General features: G+C 33.0%; 1 protein-coding gene across 2 annotated transcripts in view; it reads right to left on the bottom strand.

The window, feature by feature from the left end:
• Window positions 1-5,170: 5,170 nt before the first annotated feature.
• Window positions 5,171-20,133, bottom strand: part of LOC107882134 (death-associated protein kinase related) — a 45,741-nt gene continuing 30,778 nt past the window's right edge. Inside the window, exons 1-7 of one of the 2 annotated variants that reach the window (XM_029491571.1) lie at window positions 13,219-13,352; window positions 12,913-13,125; window positions 12,677-12,815; window positions 11,992-12,118; window positions 11,822-11,870; window positions 10,028-11,128; window positions 5,171-5,848 (exon numbers count right to left, since the gene is read on the bottom strand). In XM_029491571.1, the coding sequence (XP_029347431.1) occupies window positions 5,521-5,848; window positions 10,028-11,128; window positions 11,822-11,870; window positions 11,992-12,118; window positions 12,677-12,815; window positions 12,913-12,920 (1,752 nt within the window). In that variant the 5' untranslated portion in view covers window positions 12,921-13,125; window positions 13,219-13,352 and the 3' untranslated portion in view covers window positions 5,171-5,520. Of the gene's footprint in view, window positions 5,849-10,027; window positions 11,129-11,821; window positions 11,871-11,991; window positions 12,119-12,676; window positions 12,816-12,912; window positions 13,126-13,218; window positions 13,353-20,133 lie in introns of those variants that run through there. The other variant, XM_029491570.1, reaches the window with a different exon arrangement.

Raw genomic sequence — 20,133 nt, 5'->3', positions numbered from 1 at the left:
TTGCTTCGATTTTCAACTTCAGTATCTTGTTCAATGGGAAAGTGAATATCGTTGGTGCATTGAGGAGATCAAAATTTAAAATTCCCAATAGTTTTTAAAAGCGCCGAGAAAAACAACATAACATTTAAGGAAAAACTGGAATTTTTACTCAAAATCGGTTTTCCAAAAAATCGATTTTGATTTTTGGTGTGACTCTAAAAAAATGAACGTATATACATGAAATTTTCACTGGTTGTTTATATTTCCATTTTCTATAAACCATACAATATTGAAAATAATTTGACTGATTGACTCTTTTTGAGCTGTTTACGGACACTGTCAGTTTTCAATTTTTTTAGTTTTTTTTTCTATAAATATTAATACAATTTTATTTGTTGGGTAAAAAAGCTTGAAAATTTAATACAAGGCTTCTACGATATTGTTACAAAGACATTTGAAAAATATTAAAAATCCTTAGTCACAGTTTTTTCTTATAAGCATTTTAAGTTCAAATCTTGACAAAATACGGAAAAATCACGAAAATTACCAAATTATTTTGAGTTGAGAATTCATAAAAATTTTTCTTTTAAATCTAAGATTTGAAAATGTAATACAAGATTATACATTAGTGTTTTTTACCTTTATCAAAAAAAAAAAAAAATGTCTACAAGAATGTCAAATTAAATTTTTATGAGCGTTTGAAATTCATATTTGTGCAACATTTGATATTCACTCGATTTCTCATGTAACGATTTTCTTATTTTATTGTAATTAAAAAACTAATAACTGTAGATATATAAACATTTCACTGAATGTTTATATTCTCATTTCATATACACCGTAAAATGTTGAAAATATTTTGACTTTTTTTAGCTGTTTACAGGCATTGTCAGCTTTCAATTTTTTAAATTTTTTTTCTATAAATATTAATAAAACTTTATTTATTTGATAGAAAAGCGTGAAAATGTAATGCAAGGCTCCTGATATAATGTTACAATAGCAGTTGAAAAATATTAAAAATACATAGGCACAATTTTTTTTTTATAAGCATTTAAAGTTCGAATTTTGACAAAATTTATCAAATTTAAAATTTAATAATTATTTTGTAGTTCAAAATTTATTAAATGTTTAATTTTTATACCTAAGGATTGCAAATTTAAAAGTACACCCTCCACGTAAATAGGTAAATTATATAAATAACTTAATTCACAATAATATCATAAGATATACTTAGAAATATTATAGGCTGACTAGTCGTCTTGGCTCAGAATCGTTTTTCTCATACAATATGATATTATATCATTGAATTCAAATTTAAGACCATCCATTACAATGAGCCACGTGTAACCTACTGCACAGCAGAGTGACTTACCCACTTTTTATATTTATTATTTTATATTAATACTTGGAATATATTAGCCATTTTAAGAAATAAGAGGTATACTAGAGATGCATAGAGTAAAATAACTAACTTTTATTGGTAACACATTAATTAATAACTGATATGAGTGACATTATAATAAGACACGGTTTTCAATCAATTTATTTAAACTTCAATTTTCCAAATAATAAAATAATAAAATTATTTGAAAGTAAACATGACGTAGTTAACGTTCAAGAATTAAATCTAAAAATGTGTTATCAAGAGGTGTAGGATATATAAAAGTCAAACTTCACTACTTTCGTGCCTAATATTTTTAAAAAGCTATAATAAAAACGATGAACTTTTAAATCTATTTTAAAGCTTTTTGACCAAACGAATAATTTATTTTTTTGACATTTTTAGAAAAAAAAAATTAAAATTAATCAATTACAATCCAAACGAAGATAGGTAGTCTAACCAAGGTTACCTACCAAACAATTTTAACAAATTTTATTTTTATTTTCCTGATTATTTTAAAAAGTACTGTGAATTTTCAATTTCAACCTCCCTAAAGTAGGTGGTATAGTTGGTGATACCACCAACTGGCAACTAGATAAAATTTGTTTTCAAAAAAACTACGATTGAATGAAGTTAAATGATCAGATCAATTTTTCTGCTAGAAAAGTGGAGAATTTTAAAGTTGTACAAACATTTGTCTGAAATTAGTAGACGACAAAATAAAAATAAAAATTGTAATTCATTTCAAGCCCTCCCTAAAAATCCTGCGTATGGCCACTGAATGATCCTGAAGTTCGTAATATTTCTGGTGCTGACTCTAACAACCGACAGGGGTTCTCATTCATCGCTAAGGTGAGAATACAAAGTTATCGGAGAGTGTTATTTTACTATTAGTTTGAACTGTTGACTATTGTAGGTATTATCCATTATTATTATAATTTATATTATTATCAATATCTTGCTTTAATAATTATTAATTTTTATGAAAATTTCACCTTTATCGTGTAAATGCATTTTGAAATTATATATCCTAATATAACAATTATATTATACAAGCGTTAAATGTTATCACTTATATTGGATAGTTTGCATTGCTTTTATAATTTTGCAAATTGTATGCTTTAGGAAGTAAAATTTAACGAATTATTTATTACGTTAATCATCAAAAAAATATTTAAATATTTCATTACCTAGACATTCTACATCTGAGTCATTTAATTTTGATGCTTGGTATTTTTAGAAATGTATAACATATTATAATATTGTGAATACTCGAATTACAGTTGTTAGTTAAAATTTCTGGACTTCATGAAAAACGTAAATTGTTTGCTTGCGTGGCTTCCAGTATACTAATGCTGAATCCATTAGGTATTTCTGCATTGTTAGTTGATTAGTATTCAATTTTTATTTAATGTGTCACAAAAAAAAAGCAACGTCTTCATCTTTATTAAATATTTAAATAGTACTCTTTGACATTGCTCAACACCCATTAATTTTAATATATTATAATTAATATATATATATATATATATATTATGTACCTAGTTGATAAAGAAAATCCTTAGTTTTTAAACAGATTTTTAATGCATGTGCACCGCAATAGCAGTTCTATTGGTAATTATTACCCATCTCCGCTAAAATTTAAAATTCTAATTTCCACCATCACCCGTTTCCACAAATTTAACTGGTATATGATCCAAATATTGTGAAACAACTATAGGTACTTATAAAAATCAAAGATAATGTATTTTTCCTTTTATTTAATATGAATACAGGTTGTATAAAATCTTCAGAGTTCACATAATGACACATCGTATTATAATATAATATACTCAACTTAAACTGTTTGATACTATAATGTATTATAACTTATTAGTTATTATTATTTTTATAAAAACCATGTTGAACAAATAGAAAAAATTGTATGTATTTTCTATATATACGTATGTCTAGTGACTTTTTTTAACATACCTAAATATGTTTTTTGGCTGGATATACGTTTTTGGTTTACTGAGTCGTAGCGTTTTATTTTTTTTTGATAGAATTATTACCAATAATTTTTAATAATTAAATCAAAAACAAAAATCTAATGTTCTCCGATTACTTTAGTTTTGTTTATTTTATCCAAATACAATAATACAATATTTTATTGTAATAAAAACGCTACCTACGACACAGATAAAGTTGTTCCCTATGTGTTGTTGAGTTTTGGTAATTCTACTATAAATACCGAAGGAGTGGTTCTATCCCGCGCAAAACAGTTTTTTGCTATGTTGTACATTTGTAAGACAGAGACAACGCATGCGGGTATAGCGTCCTCTTAACTTAGGTATTAGTTATTAGTATATATAATTATTAATATATTTTAAATAATACTTTACTCAAAGGTTTTGGTAGATCGGAAGACGGCTGCTAATAATTGTATATATTTCAGTTCGCTCGTGTTGAAGGTGGCTGTCGCACTGACTGTTGACTGATGTGTGTTATTTTAATAATACGTAATAATTTGGGTGGAGTCAAGAAGTGTTGATTGTGTTTATTTTGAATTGCATGGTCAATTTTATAATGTTTATTTATTTTGTATATAATTTATATATAAATATATAATATGTAGCAAAATATGTTACACCATGGTACCTAGGTACTAATTACAATAGTAGTATAGTCTGGACACCATTTAAATAAGCATAACAATATTTGATTTTCGTGAGCCTAAACTAAACACACACACACACACACACACACACATAATGTGTACACACTCTTGTACGTGTACATTAAATTGTAAAATATACATTAAATTGTATAATAATTAATATTATTATTATCTGAAAACGGTTTATACAAAATTTGATCTTAAATAATTTCTGATTCTCCGCATAGCCGAAAATATCCTTTCTATGTCTCTGATGTACCTAGTATCCACGGATAATATACTAAAGTATACTATACTATTATCCGTGCCTAGTACCTACCATTCCTACAGAAAGGATGGTGACGGATATCACTGCGTTGGTTCTCGTCTGCGTGAGTGTGTTTTTTCCCTCGTTTTTAATTAGACGTCAAACCGTCGAGGTTCTCGCGATAGACACCTATAACGCACATAATATTATAATATGTATACTATTCTATTATGTATACAGTAAGTTGTTCGTGTGTGTTCTGTACAATGCGAACGGCATCGCAGACTGCTGTTGTAAGTATCACGGCCTGTTTTGTAACGCGGTATAATCTGGTTAATGTCGTCGACCGAGAAGTTAGGAACGTTCACGAACTGCAGCTAAGGCACTGTAGAGGTATCTTTAAAGGGCCCTACTGCGGCAAGCTCATACACACGCGCACAGACCGAGAGAGACTCATTGTCATATGGTGGCGCTGGAGTGATGGATTTAGACAATATACCTACCACTATACCAGCGGGAAATATTTAGGTACAAATTCTGAAAATGGTTGTACTAATCGGTATAAATTATAATACAATTAATGGAAAAAAAAAATGTTTATAAATACATTATTTAGTTATGGTGGTGCTGGGGTAACGTTGCCCTGGCACCCCAGCGGAAAATTTGATTTTTCTTTGGAAAATATGTAGGTACAAATTGGTACAAATTATAGTACAATTAATGGTTAAAAATAAAATAAAAAACTCGAACATTGGGGCACCAGAGATAACCACCTCATAAAACTACTAAAAATTACAATAAATAATTAGATCAAAATATGACCTAATTACTATAGGTTATTATGATGTATAAATATTTACTGTAGTATGCCGAGATGGAAAAGGCTAACGTATTAATAATGACCAAATTCTGATGATGTGCATTACAATGATAACATTATAATATTTATTTCGTGTCGATGTGACATTCATTTATTGTATACATACGACTACATGTAAAAATCACTAGCTCACTTGTACAATACAATCAAATGTGATAACATACACACTTCAATATAATAATAATAATAATAATAATAATGATAAATATATTCTATCGCGCGAACAACATAATAATACCATACACAACACGACACAATAATAAAATAACACGTTAAAATATTTATAAAAAAAATAGTCTAGCAAATACAAAATATTATCATATAATATGTATACCGTTGAAATAAATATGGGGAGGACCGCAGTGGTAGTTGTCAGATCAGTCGTTCACGTTTGACCGTTTGCGATGGTTGTCCGAATTCGGGCTCCGAGCACTCTCGTTACCGTCACGGGCGTCTATTCCTCCAACACCTCCACCGCCTCCACAACCCACGGCACGAGTTCTCTTGGCAGCCGCAGATTCACCACCGCAAATGTCGATGTTGGGTATGAACAGCCGCAGAGCGTTCGGTCCGGTCGGAAACTCGGTTGCGGTAAGCTGGGCGATCCCGAGTTTGGCGACTGGGTTCATGGTTACCTCCAGCGACCGTTTGGTCACTACTTCCTGGTGCGTGTCGAACGCCTTGACCAGCTGGGCTACCGAAAACCTACGGTGGACAGAGGACAGAAAACGTGTCACGGTCAGTCATTTATTATAATATATTATATTATATTTTTTGATAGCTAATACCTATTATAATTATAATATATACAGTTTACGTAGAGTTGGCACTGCCGGAAAGAATTAATCTTACCTTTCCAGCACTTTCGGGAATTTCTGAAGATACAAGAGACTGTTAAAAATAAAAAATGTGTACGTAATTATTTTTAGTTATTATGGATCAGCGGTTACCACTATGTGCAGTCTGCGAAACTTTAATAAATGTTGTGCGAACCGCACTAAAACGTAATTGTACATTCTAAAATCCAACATTCCACATTTTTAAAGAGTAAATAAAATAAAATATTTATATTAAAATTAAATTTTTTTAAACTTTTATAACTTTTAATTATTGTCATACAAAATGTAACTTGGAATTAGGAATCCTTACATCCGAGAAAGAAATACGACAAACGAAGATCCTTTTTATTGTGAGGTCAATATTAAGTCGCAAATATAAATTTATTCACTGCGAGTAATTTTCAAAAATAATATTTGACCATTTCCAAAATGGGGACCGTTGTTATAGATACTACATAATATGGGACCTATCGATTCCTCCAATATAACATCGACTAAACGCCCTTGTCAGGAATGCCGAGGAATTATGTACTCGGGAATTGCACATACCAAACTTTATGTGAGTACTAAGTACTAAATGTCCCTGTCTGATCTTTACAGAAGGCCATGATGGTAATTTCAAAGTTTGTCACGGAAATATTTTCGTACGGGCCGTTGAAGTTTTAGTTTAATAATTAAGTACCGTCAGAAATACCCATAATATTATTTATTTTATCTATACGCGATCATAATCTTTTTGATATTTTTTCGTAGACATTTTTATTAATCTGTATATATATTATTGACTTTTTATTAAATTTTTTTTTCTTATGACACCCACACTAACCTAGGTTATCATTGTACAGCTGCTGTACGCGTATACATTAATAAATTATTCGTCCCGTATATCGGTTAAACGCTCGAAAAACAAATTAATTTCAGTTTTATTAGGTAGGTATATACTTATATTTATACGTCAACGTCGATATTTTTTTAGGACCTTGACATATTCATTTACGCCTTTCGGTAGAGTGTTTGAAAGTGTTGGTTTCGTTCGTTCGTATATAACAACAATATAGTTTTATAGTTTTTATTGGATTCCATATACATCTACCTATAACTTGTCCAGTTCATCTCGGCCGTAGTAAATTAAAGAAAAACAGCGATCCAAAAACTATATTATATTGAAATATATAGTTTTTGGACCCCTGTTATTTTGCCGAGTGCCAAGATGAACTGGATGGAACGCGAATTTAAAAACAAAAAATGTGCACGTTTCACGTGGGACGTCGGTAAAAACGTTATTTACTTTCAATTTCGTGTATTCCATCATATCATTATATATACGATTTGTATAAGTAACGCATATAAAGTTTGCCGTCGATACTCGACTTTAGAAAGTAAGGTGGGTGCTCATCGAAGGTACGTGAAATAAATATTTAAAAATATAAATCGATTTCGCACTATCATCCGTCAGTTGCTTAAATTATAATTATCACAATTGAAGTTTTTTTCTTCATTGAACGCTCTCGAAAAAACAATCGTGAACATACTTAACGATATCGTTTTAATAACACAGCATAATAATATATTATAATTTATTTCGATGCACATATATTACAATAATATTAATATAATTATTATGTTATGGAACCATATTACAATGAACTATGGTGCGATCCGTTTGTTATATTATTATTATTTATTACAAAATTGATGGCAGGGATAGTAACGAAAGTCAAGCATTAGTGGTTCGAGACATTACGATGTTCTATCTATGCGTACTAATATGATGAGTCTAATTTTTTTACGAGACAAAAATGTATAGTAAGTGTAGTAATTGCTTAAAAGGTATCCATGGTGGAGGGACGACGGAAAAGACGAAAAACGCATAATTTTAATAGTCAATGTAGTTAATGTACCGTCTTATACTACCTACCTATAGCTATACTTACCCTACATTTCTACTCAAATGGACTACAATGATATTCAAGGGATCAGAAAAAAAAAGTTAGAGCTTTTCAAATATTTAGTTAATATTTTAGAAAAAATATAACTCATATATCTGGCAAAAAAATATCTTTCATTCATATTGAAAAAAATATAAGGTATGCGCTCACAATAATGAAGAATATCGCATTGCTTATTAATATTTTATCGAAGCCTATAAAAAAAAATGCTGTTGATTATCGAGCATTTAAGTATTATTTTAGCAGTAAGTACCTATATATCTGATATTATAGGTACATGGCAAATAATATTATATGAGCTATATACATGACATGTGTTTTAATTGTGTCCTGACCAATACCAATATTGTCAACTGTCTTACTGGTGTCGTTTAAATCATATTTTTTTCACCTAATTTTATACGAGTTTCTACCAACAGATCGCAAAACGTAGGTTCGATTTATACCGCGGTATAGGTACCTAAAAATCCAGCCGGCTCCCGACGCCGTACCCGTACGGATGACGACCTCACGACCAACGGACCACCCGTTGATGATGTTGAGCAGTGGGCCGTTAATAGAGTGGACACCTATTTAGTATATTAGTGAATATAAATACGTGTTAATTTATGCGAGTCCGGACCGTAGGAGGCCACACAAGCCAAAAATATTACGTGCAAATGGTTTTACAATTTTAATTTTCACGGAATATAAATCATGTAACTATATAGTATATTAGCAAAAATAAACGTCAATGTAATATGTAAATATACATTTCACCATGCAAGTGTGATATTATATTAGTATTTAATTTTGAGGATTGTGGAGACGACCGGATTTGATGTAGATATAGCCTCCCGCTCCGCCCTCCTCAATGAATCATAGTTGCTAAGAGTGAATAAGGAACAAGCTTAAGTTTTTGTTTTTCATATACCTATATAGCAGTGCCTCTAGAAATTTAAAGGCGTGATGTGATGATTTAAAAGTTTTTTTTTCTTTGTATGTCACCGATTACATTGAACTGTGGTATACGAAAATATATCAAACCAACAATACAATTAGTATGAGCTACATACTAGCTGTAGAGGCTACATTTTCGGTTTGTATTGGTACGTTTTCTCCGCAGCGTCTCGGACGATACTACTAGACACTAGTATGAGCTGGGTCGGAGTCTAAACGCAGATTGGCAGCAGCCGTATTGCTCCGCTGCGTCGATAATAATATGATTCTCGCAGCAATTGGAATACGGCAAAATCGATTTAAAGCAATTAATAGAATCATGTGATTTTTTTTTTAAATTTATATGTATATATTTAAATCCTACGTATTTAGTTTTAATTGAATTTTATCTGAAAACGCGGGCGGTGGTAAGCTCTCGCGAATGTATGGTAAACTCTCCCGGGTCAATCTATGTTCATCTGAAGGAAATGTGTAAACTCTCCCGGGTAAACTTAAAGTTTACTTGAACGAAATGTGTAAACTCTCCCGGGTCAATATTATGTTTACCTGAAGGAAATGTGTAAACTCTCCCGAGTTGTTTTAAATGTTATTGCTACTATATAAATTGCCTTAACAGCAGAGATTGTGAATGTTATTTAAAATTTTTCTATCAATTGTATTACTGTTAACCTATATTTTCTATTTAATTATTAATTATTTATACCTTAAGTTTTTTGAAATCAGTGAGTTCCAACTTCCAATTATCATAAAAAGTAGTATTTTGACTATAATATATTATAACTCACAGCAATAATGATTTTTATTATTAACAACATTATTTTAGTGTTACCAACTCTGTTATACGAATAATGTCCCATGCTCTTCTAGCTTAGTAGTACTGAAGTAGACCCGGAAGAGCTTACATGTTCCCGTCAGGTAGTACTGAAGAAGATCCGGGAGAGTTTACATGTTCCCGTCAGGTAGTATTGGACTAAACCCGGGAGAGTTTACCATCGGGAGAGTTTACATTCCATTAAAATCGGGTGAGTTTACAATTGCCCGAAAACGCAACTTAGTAGATAAATAATTATTGTCTCAATAGATAATACTGGTGTAATGCACCCTTTTGGAATTTTAGAACTTCTTTCAACCCCCAAAAGTCTGCATGATGGATTTACCTGGGCTCTTCGTCAGAATGGTAAAAGTGTTCTACACTGCTCGTGCCGCTGGTACTACTGCCGGCAGGAGACCCGGATCGTGGTGCGTAGTCCGGCGTTGAGGTTACCGTGGTTGTGGTGGTTGCGGTTGTGGTGTAGTTGATGGATTCCGCAGTGGTGGTATCGACAGGAGTGGTGGTGTTTGTATTGATGGTGTTGAATACTGCAGTGGTGGCTGTGACAGCCGTGTCGGTTTCACGATCGCCGTTTCTCGCTATGCAATTCTCCTTATCATCCTCGGACACCAAACCCTCGGGTATGAAGCTCTGAGACACAGATATGTTGGCGGTGGACGAGCACAACGAGTTAGGTAGAGTAGAGACACCAGTGAGACTCATTAGCAGGCTGCCGACAGTGGCTATTTTGTCCACTTCGCTCAGGTCCTTGATGCTCTTGCACATGTCCAGCACGTCCTGAGACCGGGACAAGCTCTTGAGCCCGTACAGCTTCTCTTTGGATTTGCTGAACGTCCTGGTGCCATTCCGTGACCGGGATACCAAGGACGTGTGACTCTCGCACATCCGACTGGACGCGTACTGCGACTCATGCAACATAGATGACCTCTTCATGTCACTTTCCCGCATGTGCTTGGACACGATCCGCTCGAAAAGTGCCTCCCGAGACTTGGAGAGGTATGAAGGTTGCAGACCACCACCGCTACGTCTAGCACTGATCGATGGCGTAATGCCTGCACACGTGTTGCAGCCAGTGCGTTTCACGACCGACGGCTGTTGGTGTTGTTGTTGGTGAGGCTGTTGATGTTGGTGGTAGTTTTGTTGGAGATGCTGGTGGTGCTGCACCGAATGGCTGCTGCCGGACGAAGACTTGCGGAGGTTTGCCAGCCACGGGTGTTTCAAACACTCTTTAGCTGTCAGCCTCTCCTTGGGATCTTTGACCAACAGCTTCCGGATGAAGTCAACCGCCTCCTCTGACACGTCCTCGAAAAGCTCGTCCGGGAAGTCGATGTCAGCATTTGATATGTTGCAGAACGTCTCCTGGTCCGTGTCACCACCAAACGGACTGAACCCCGTCAACAGTGCGTAAGTAGTCACACCAAGCGACCTACAACAATATACGCACCAATGATTAATCATTCGTAAATTAATAATTGCTGTTATCTTACGAGTGTCGGACGGACTAATTCAAGATTTGAAAAATAAATGACCGTTAATATACTGGGAATTATCTATAATTTTCCCAAGTCTTGTGAATATTTTTAAATTCATGCACGTTTGATAGTGCGATATCTCTACAGTATAAAGTAGTAGGTAGTGTATCACAAATTTGTATATTGCATCTATTTAATATTATTATGATTATAATAATAATATGTATACGAAATATGTATAACCATTAACCACCTATAATGAAATCATTACATATTTTTAAGATTTTCTAAAAAAAATATTATTTCACAAATGGTTTACTCCCCTTCCCTTTAGGAATTTTAAATTTCTAACCACGCATATAATATAATGCGTGTTATTTGTTTGTTTGTGTCCAGAATTTGTTCAATGTTACTACAGGACTCTTTCAAAAAAAAAAAAAGATCACGGGACTGATCAGACCCACCTATACACATCACCCCTTTTATACACTCCTGTCAGGATTTCCGTTTTAATGAGGCAATGGAATATTTGTAGGGACGAGTGATCTCTGAAATAGGTATTTTTGAGAATGGGCGCAAGGTCATACCTAGGTTACCTAATAATACCTGAATTCTTAAGTAAATAATATAAGTGAATGATGACTCACCACATGTCTGCGGCCAACGTGATTGGTTCGTAATGAAGGATCTCTGGAGCTAAAAACACAAATTTTGATAAAAATGTATATTTAAAATATTTTCTCTAACAGGCTATATTTTGTAGTAAAGGAATACCTATATTATTATGCAAAAATCGTTTTTAAAACGGTTTACTCACCGACGTAGTCGGGTGTGCCAAGAATTTCTCGGATTTCCGTACCCTCCAGAATCACTCGGGATATTTCAAAATCACAAAGCTTGACGTCGCAAGTTGGAAATACACCCATTAACACCAAATTTTGCGGCTGTAAACATCGATATTTGTAAATGTTAATCACTGGAACGTTTATAACATAATATTTTTTATTCGAAATTGAAATTGCAGCAAGTGTGTCGTTGTTAGTATAATATGCTTAATATTTTCGCAGTCGGTCACGAATTAAATGTATGATATAATATCGTCCATTAGCATATATACCCGGCCTTAACAATACGAACACCGAACACGATACGGCATATTAATATAATGTTAATTTGATATAAACAATAATGGACAATATTATGGATTTCCTGCCAGTCGGGGCTGGTCCTTGATCCAGGACTATATATCGCAATATCGATCTCTAGAGTCTATATAGAATCTAAATCGTGACGGCCACGGCGTTCGTTGTTTGTTCGTGGGTGGCCTAATGGATTTTAAAGCACGTGTACCGCACATACGCACACCTCATTTGGACCTGGACCGTTCCAGGAAACCAACGTATCACCAATGCCATATTTTTTACGCATTATTTTACTATTTTTTTGGGGGGATAAATAATATGTTTGATAAACCTTGGCGCGCGTTTTGCTACTGCACTCACTTTGATGTCTAAGTGAGCAATTTTCCGCTGGTGCATGTACGCCAAGCCTTCGACCACGTGGTGTATGAACTTAACCACATCGGCTTCAAATGGCACGTTATCGTCGTCGATGACTTTCTGCAGATCACCTCCGGGAGCGCTAAAAAACGTAAATCGCCCATCGTCATAATAATAATTATAGTCATAGTTTTATTGATTGTAAAACATTATAAATTATAATAATATATTATTCGCACTATTCCATGACGATGATCAACTGTTTGGGCGTTTGAAACACATCATGCAGTTTGGTTATCCGTGGTGACGGTGAACACAGCGACAGCAAAGCTATTTCGTGATGGATGTCGGGACTGCAGTCTTCGCCGAACCTCGTGCGGTTTGAAAATTTGGCCGCAAACACTTCTCCAGTTTCGATTGAAGTGCACCGTCTGACTGAAGCGAATTGACCCCTGTAAAATAAAATAAAAACAATATTGAAATTAATAATAAAATAAAATACATAATATTATTATATCATAATAATAATTAATAAATGTAGGTACCTATAATGGGTATTATAAAATAATTATAGGTATCGAATGATATGAATTGGACGGATAACGTGCGCATTACTGTTTCGAATCGCAAGATGTAACTTGGCATATTATATTGTAAACGCGTATCTAACGTTTGTATAATAACGATTAAAATTTAGTCTTATTGATTTGTAATAAAATAATCGATGAATTTGGAATGGGAGTTGTTTTTATCTCGCTCCGCGTCGCATTATTATATTAAATAACGTTCGTGACGCAAATATTAAAAAAAAAAAAAACAAATACTCACGCACACACTCGTATGGTGGCGGCAGTGGCGTGCCGTTGAAAAGCATTACAATAATTATAATAAAACGATTTGAAGAAGATTCGCGACAATTTTTTTATGGCTCGTTATGTCTACGGCGGCCTACGCGTATGTACCGCAGTTGCCGAGAATTTCGCGATCGACCAAGACCAAGGACGACCGTATAATGATAATATAATGACAACACACGTCGTACAGAAAACAATGCATATAAGTTGTACGCGTCGCAAACATTTTTAATGATCGTCCAGAAAAGTATTATTATTAATAAGGAGTAGGTATAAGGAATAGTTGTATATTAGGTATAATATAAAACGTGCGTAGCTATATTTGAGAATCGTACGAGATATTAGTACCTATTCGTTTGTCGGATAATTATTCGTGGGGCTGGAAATGCCCAAAATTTGATTGTAATCATATATATTTTCAATGAAACGTAATTACTAAAAAATTGATCTATAAGATAGGTAGTCGTGATGAATTTCATTCGCAGTCAGAGTACAGAGCCGTGCTGAAAAGAATATAGAAACTTACCGATAGGAATTACTGAATATTGGAATTACGGACGCCTTATATAAACACCCTATAAGAACCGATATTTTAAGAGTGGGTCATTTTACCATTTTAATTGCTTCGATCGTTTTTGGATTTTTTTTTTTTAGTCATGTTATTTTGCATCTAGTTAAAATCGGTACCTATTCAATTTTAATACATTCTGATGATCAGAACAAATTAATCGTTCGTTTTTCTAGGAACCCAACGAAGTTGGAATAATAAAAAAAAAATTATAAATATTCTAGTTCGATTATAATAGCTTATAATTAATATATTATTCTCGTTTATTGATCATATTTTTATCATGTTATGTGGACCAGCATACAGTATTTGCATATTTGTCACCATGACGCGCGTATGACACAATATTGCAAGCCGCTCTTCGATGACTCATAATACTATTGGATGATAAAGTCGGTCTAGAGTATTTACACGATTTTTTAGCCAAAAAAAAAATGGATAGCTGGATAGGTGCAAGTGACCCAAAGATAAATTATTTGAATACAATTTTTAGCTTTATAAGCCGTATTTTGTCCATCCTTACCTCCGATGTACTATTAACTTTTTATACCTGTAGTTCCTACTCTACGGTGGTCGTACCAACAGATTATCTCTATATATGTAAATACAATCGGACGACGAAGATCGCATGTGTTCGAGATTTACGACGTGGCGCCGCGCCAAAGACCTGCGTAGGTGTCAGGCGCTGAGGTAGAAGCACGTGATATTTAATCGTGAACGCCCAAATTTTTCTGGGTGGGATCGTCATCGTATTATCATTTATTAATTTATCGTACGGGTTTAGTGACCACAGCATAACATTATAGTAGGTACATGCGGTTTTATTCTTGATTTCGTCTGAAAAAAATAATCTCGCGTATAGGTGAAAAAATTCCAAGATTACAAAATATTTATATATTCACGATGTACGGTCTACAAGAACGGATATAATACGTAGATAGGGAGTAGCAACGGTGTAATAATGGAATATTTACTGATCAAAACTATACAAATAGAAATTTTTACAAGTGACTCGAGGGTACGCATTCCGTACTAGATCATTGTGGCGTAATCATGGGGTGTCAGTATTCACACCCATAGGCCATTTTTTTTAATTGTTAAAATATATAAAATCACTAGATATTTTTTATTTAAATTCTCACATGAGCGAACGATTGGAGGTAACCACGATGAGCGTTCAGGATCGCGGTCCACTTTTAGTCATTATTGAACTTTTTTTTAAATTTTGGATTTTGAAAATACGATTTTTTTCATATCTTACGCTTGTCCTGCACCTCATTGTTTTTTTTATAAAATAGAGAATATTTTTGATATACGATTAAAAATGATAAATAAAATGCAAATGGGTGTTATAATTAAAATAGGTACATTTATGAAATAGGGTGGTCTGTTCCTAAGTATTTTTATGGAAAAAAGTTTAATCCTCCCCCATGACCTAGCCCAAACGTCATCAGCGCTTAAGCAGTATACAATTAATATAAGATCACTGTATGCGGATACATGCTGAAAACCATTTAGAAATTATGAGCGGTGGATTACATAATGTTATCGTTGCGGGATTATATAGGTGTACGCATTATTATAGCTCTAAATATACATATTACATATATATTATGACCACCATACGCCGGTCGCATTAAATAAAGATTAATTGTACACCTATAAATACGTATATTATTATTATACTTTGGCGCTTAAGATTATACGACACCGGATAAAAACGGATTATTTAATCGTTTATTACCTCAGATCTTTGATATTTTAATGTTATATCGTGATTAAAATACTAATATGGAAACAATCTTAGTACTTTGAAGTAATATTATGTGTTATATTATTACAGCTTTTGTAAATACAATGTTTTAAAGTCCCTCGCTACATATTAAATTGATATACATATAATTATAATGGTATTTTGTTCTTAAAAAAAAGATAAAATATAGAAAATAATGTGACTAGAAAGTAATTTCTAAATCAAATCCGGAAAGTTCATTGGCTGATTTGATATAAATTTCTTGATTATCATATTCCTTTATTCATATTATTGTATCACATACCTATATAGTATTAAACAAAATTTGATTATACACATTCGTTTTAAATTCATCAATATCGAAATTAAGCCTTTCGAAATAATAATTGTTCCGAACGCACAATGTAAAAATTCAAAATTCTTACGGATTAATAGCAATTGTTTAGTACTATACTTGTTTTTTTCAATTTTCTCCGTTTATTATAGCATAATAATATATCTAAGTGACAGTATTAACATAAATTTATGTTGCGTAGTTCAAATGTTCAATGTTATAATTTACCGGTGATACAGCAATATTACAGTGGGAGGACCTAATTGGTGTCAAGTACTTATAATATTATTATGACGCAAAATGCGATATGCAACCGGTTAATAAGAGGTTTTCATTTACAGATGTCGAATGAAAAAATGTAATGGACAAATAACAAAATTAACGGGAAAAAATGTTGAAATGCCAAAAATTGTAACGAATGTATCAATATGTACTATATTATTATATCATATACGATTTAATATTCCATTTAATGATTATATTTAAATTTTAACCTTTTAGTATGAACTATAAACATAACATTATACAACCTTATATGTGTTTTTTCTCCTAATAATTTCTAAAAATTAAACCGTAAAACAGTAAGACACTATAAAGACGCAGAATAACGCGACGTATAAGGTTGCGACTACTTCCACCGGATCTCGGTCACTCGTTTAGCAACATTTGATTCAACGCTCGTATTTCATTTTAGATTTGACGTAAATCCATTTACGGTGTCGTCGAAAATAATATGAATTCGGACGTTGTGTATAATATGTATATGTAGACACGCACTATTTTATTAATCGATCCGTGGGCGTGAACTTACGCTTAATTTTTGCAAGTCAATATTGTTGTCCTATTCAAACAGTTTCAAACCAACATTTTGGAAGACGTGACCACAACAACAACAACGATAGGCGATCGTAAACTGTCACATATTATGGTATATTATATAAATTATATACTAAATAGACAAAGCTGTACGTCTGTACCTAATTAACGAGTTAATCAGTTCAAGTTCATAATATAGTAAAATAGGTCGAAAAATCAAATGAGAACAAAACTTAATTTTTTATGTTGCAAAAAAATTTGTTTTAACAGAATTTAACACATTTACAAGTTACAGCATAAAATATTAAATACTATGAAGTCGTGTCGATCTCATCGAGTTCAAATTTAGGGTGGGCGTTTGCTATTTCTACAAACATATCTAAATTATAATCGAGACTGTCGGAGCCTCAACTATAATTGCGAAATTTGCTGAACTATATTTTGTTTTTAACTCTAAATTCTAAAGCATCGATTACACATCGATCGTCCACCACGTTCGATGTGTGCGGCGTTTTAGTCACGTGTATCTAGTATTTAGTTTGCTATATTACATTCGTAGACGATAACGGTGACCGTGGTTACCACGACTCTTATACCGTCATCTCGGTATAGTCCCAGTTTGTACTATTACAACTACTGCAGCACTGCCGGTTGTATGGTTGTATAGCGTAGTGCTATAGCTAACTATAGGCTACGTGCGTGGTATTATATACCTATATATTATATGAAAACAGTTTTGGTGTGCTGACGAACCGGTCGGCCGTTCACAGCTCCTTTTTTATAACGTAGAATAATATTGTATATTTATAAATCGGTGACGGTGGACATCACATATAATGATGCGTTTGTCGGCGGTGGCGACCCATATTTGTCGGTATTAAGTTCGGCGCGGCGGGGACGACCCGATGAGAGAAATCGCCAAGTCGTCGTCCCATTATAATGACCGGGCGTATTCACCATGCCCTATGCAGCACGCCGATGAGGACTCTCTCGCGCACTGTCCGTTTTTCACTTCTTTTGAAGTCTACCGCCGGCTTTTCTTTCTCACATCTTGTACCACGACGTAATATGGGTACACGATACCTATACCATGGTCACAGCGTATGAAAAAAAATATGCGAATTTTCGTCAGTGAATCTTGCACTGGACACTGGACAACGCGCCAACTTGTCGCGAACTATTACACCTAATATTTGTTATTTGTTTATTGTTGTTCACTTGACAGCATCGCCTCTGCACTAGTGTGAATGTGTGAAATTATTCATTTATAATCAACGGTAACCATAATACAATATAATATATAATATATTAAATAAAAAGTGAAACTGTTTATAAATAAAAATTTGACTTTCAGATTAGTTAGAACACGTTTTGAACAGGCAAGATTCGGGTTTATCACTAACATAAAAAATTCCAATATCAATATAATATATTATTATACTCTTAAAGTTTAAGAATTTTCACCAAATAAAAGCTTGGCTACTATAATGTTAAAAGGCAGCCTTACACATGCAGGACCTGTCAGAACGATTCACTTTAAAATATATAACTATATCTTGATTAATAAATAGAGTAATTATTATAAAAAAAAATAAAATTAACAAAAAATAATTGAACATAAATATAATTTATAATACTTGGTATCTAATTAAATACATTATTCGTCACTTTTATTTATGATATCATATCAATTAACACCATATTATGTTTTTAATAAAAATGTTCAGCCCCGTGCGTTACGAATTATTATAATAATTAATCATACTTGGCCAACTCCGGTTTTTACAAATCTTTAAATTAATATAAAAAATCATCGATATTTGTATTACGAGTTTACGCGTACACATAATATTTTATATTATTATAATATATACGACTGTCACCGTAGCGTCGATTATTCATTTCGTATTCGTACACGCGGAAACCTGTTGATGGCAAGGCTCAGCGGGAGAACAAATGCCGAACGACTTCGATTAACGTACATTAAACTATAATATTATAAGGGAGTGACAATTTTTTTCCCGATTTCCATGCGATTATAATAATAATATGTAATAATATGCAATCCGATCCATCACGGTCGTCACGTTTATACAAACTGCACTGCTGCAACGATCGCACTCCATTTTTTACACGCAACAAGTCGACAGCAGCAATATTATTTATTGTCATGCATTGCGCACGCATTTGTTTTCTGTGAAAACGGACTCGCGTAAATTGTTTTATTCTGTTATTATTAAATATTTTTAAATATCTTCATGAATATTTCATTTTCTTAAAAATGTAAATTGCTTATTTAATGTGTAGTTTTTTACAAAATAATAATATGACCTATAATATGACTGTATACGAGTTCACGTCATTATTTTGGTTTTTTGTACTATTGAAATATTGTAATGTACGGTTAATAATTTTCTAATTTATAATTACGTGTATCTCTAAGGTTACCGTGCATCCACAAAAAATTTTAAAAAAAGGAAAGATTAATCATTTTCTAAATTGCGAAATTATTTTCTGATTCGTTATTATAAATGGTTCACTCGTTAGTCGATGCATAGAAACAATATTGTTCTGTCGTATATAAAAAAAAAATCATAATAGTATCATCGCAATTTCTGGTTTTTGTCGCAGGAATAAATGCGATTCATCGCGACAATAATAAAACTTTAAGTCATGACCGACCACGATGCGATAAAATGTCACGTGACATTCTTAAAATGCACGCGTGCACTATAATAAGTAAGTTTCCTCATACAGCGGTAATGAATACCGATAGTAAAAACTATAGTGTAGTGTGGATGCATTAATTATGGACTCGCGTTGGCTATTTGTAATCGGCTAATGGTTTCGTTTTATCGGATGTTAAATCGATCCAACACACGATAAAATTATATATAATAACTACATATCCACACAATTTGTTTTCCTAGCGTCCTTGTTATTTTTTCCACGTTTTGCGTCGCGGGCCATGCGTATAATTAAGTATTATTATACTATGTGCGAGCGAAAATGCGTAACGTGATAATATTATAATATATTGTAATCGAATCGTTTCGGTCTTGAGCGCCGGGCGCCAACCTAAGGCCGAGTTTCTTTATATTATTACAACGATTAAACCCCGATATGGTGAGGCGA

Source organism: Acyrthosiphon pisum, chromosome A3 (assembly GCF_005508785.2).
Source record: "Acyrthosiphon pisum isolate AL4f chromosome A3, pea_aphid_22Mar2018_4r6ur, whole genome shotgun sequence".
Taxonomy (NCBI): domain Eukaryota; kingdom Metazoa; phylum Arthropoda; class Insecta; order Hemiptera; family Aphididae; genus Acyrthosiphon; species Acyrthosiphon pisum.
This window is presented reverse-complemented; position numbering and strand designations above follow the sequence as displayed.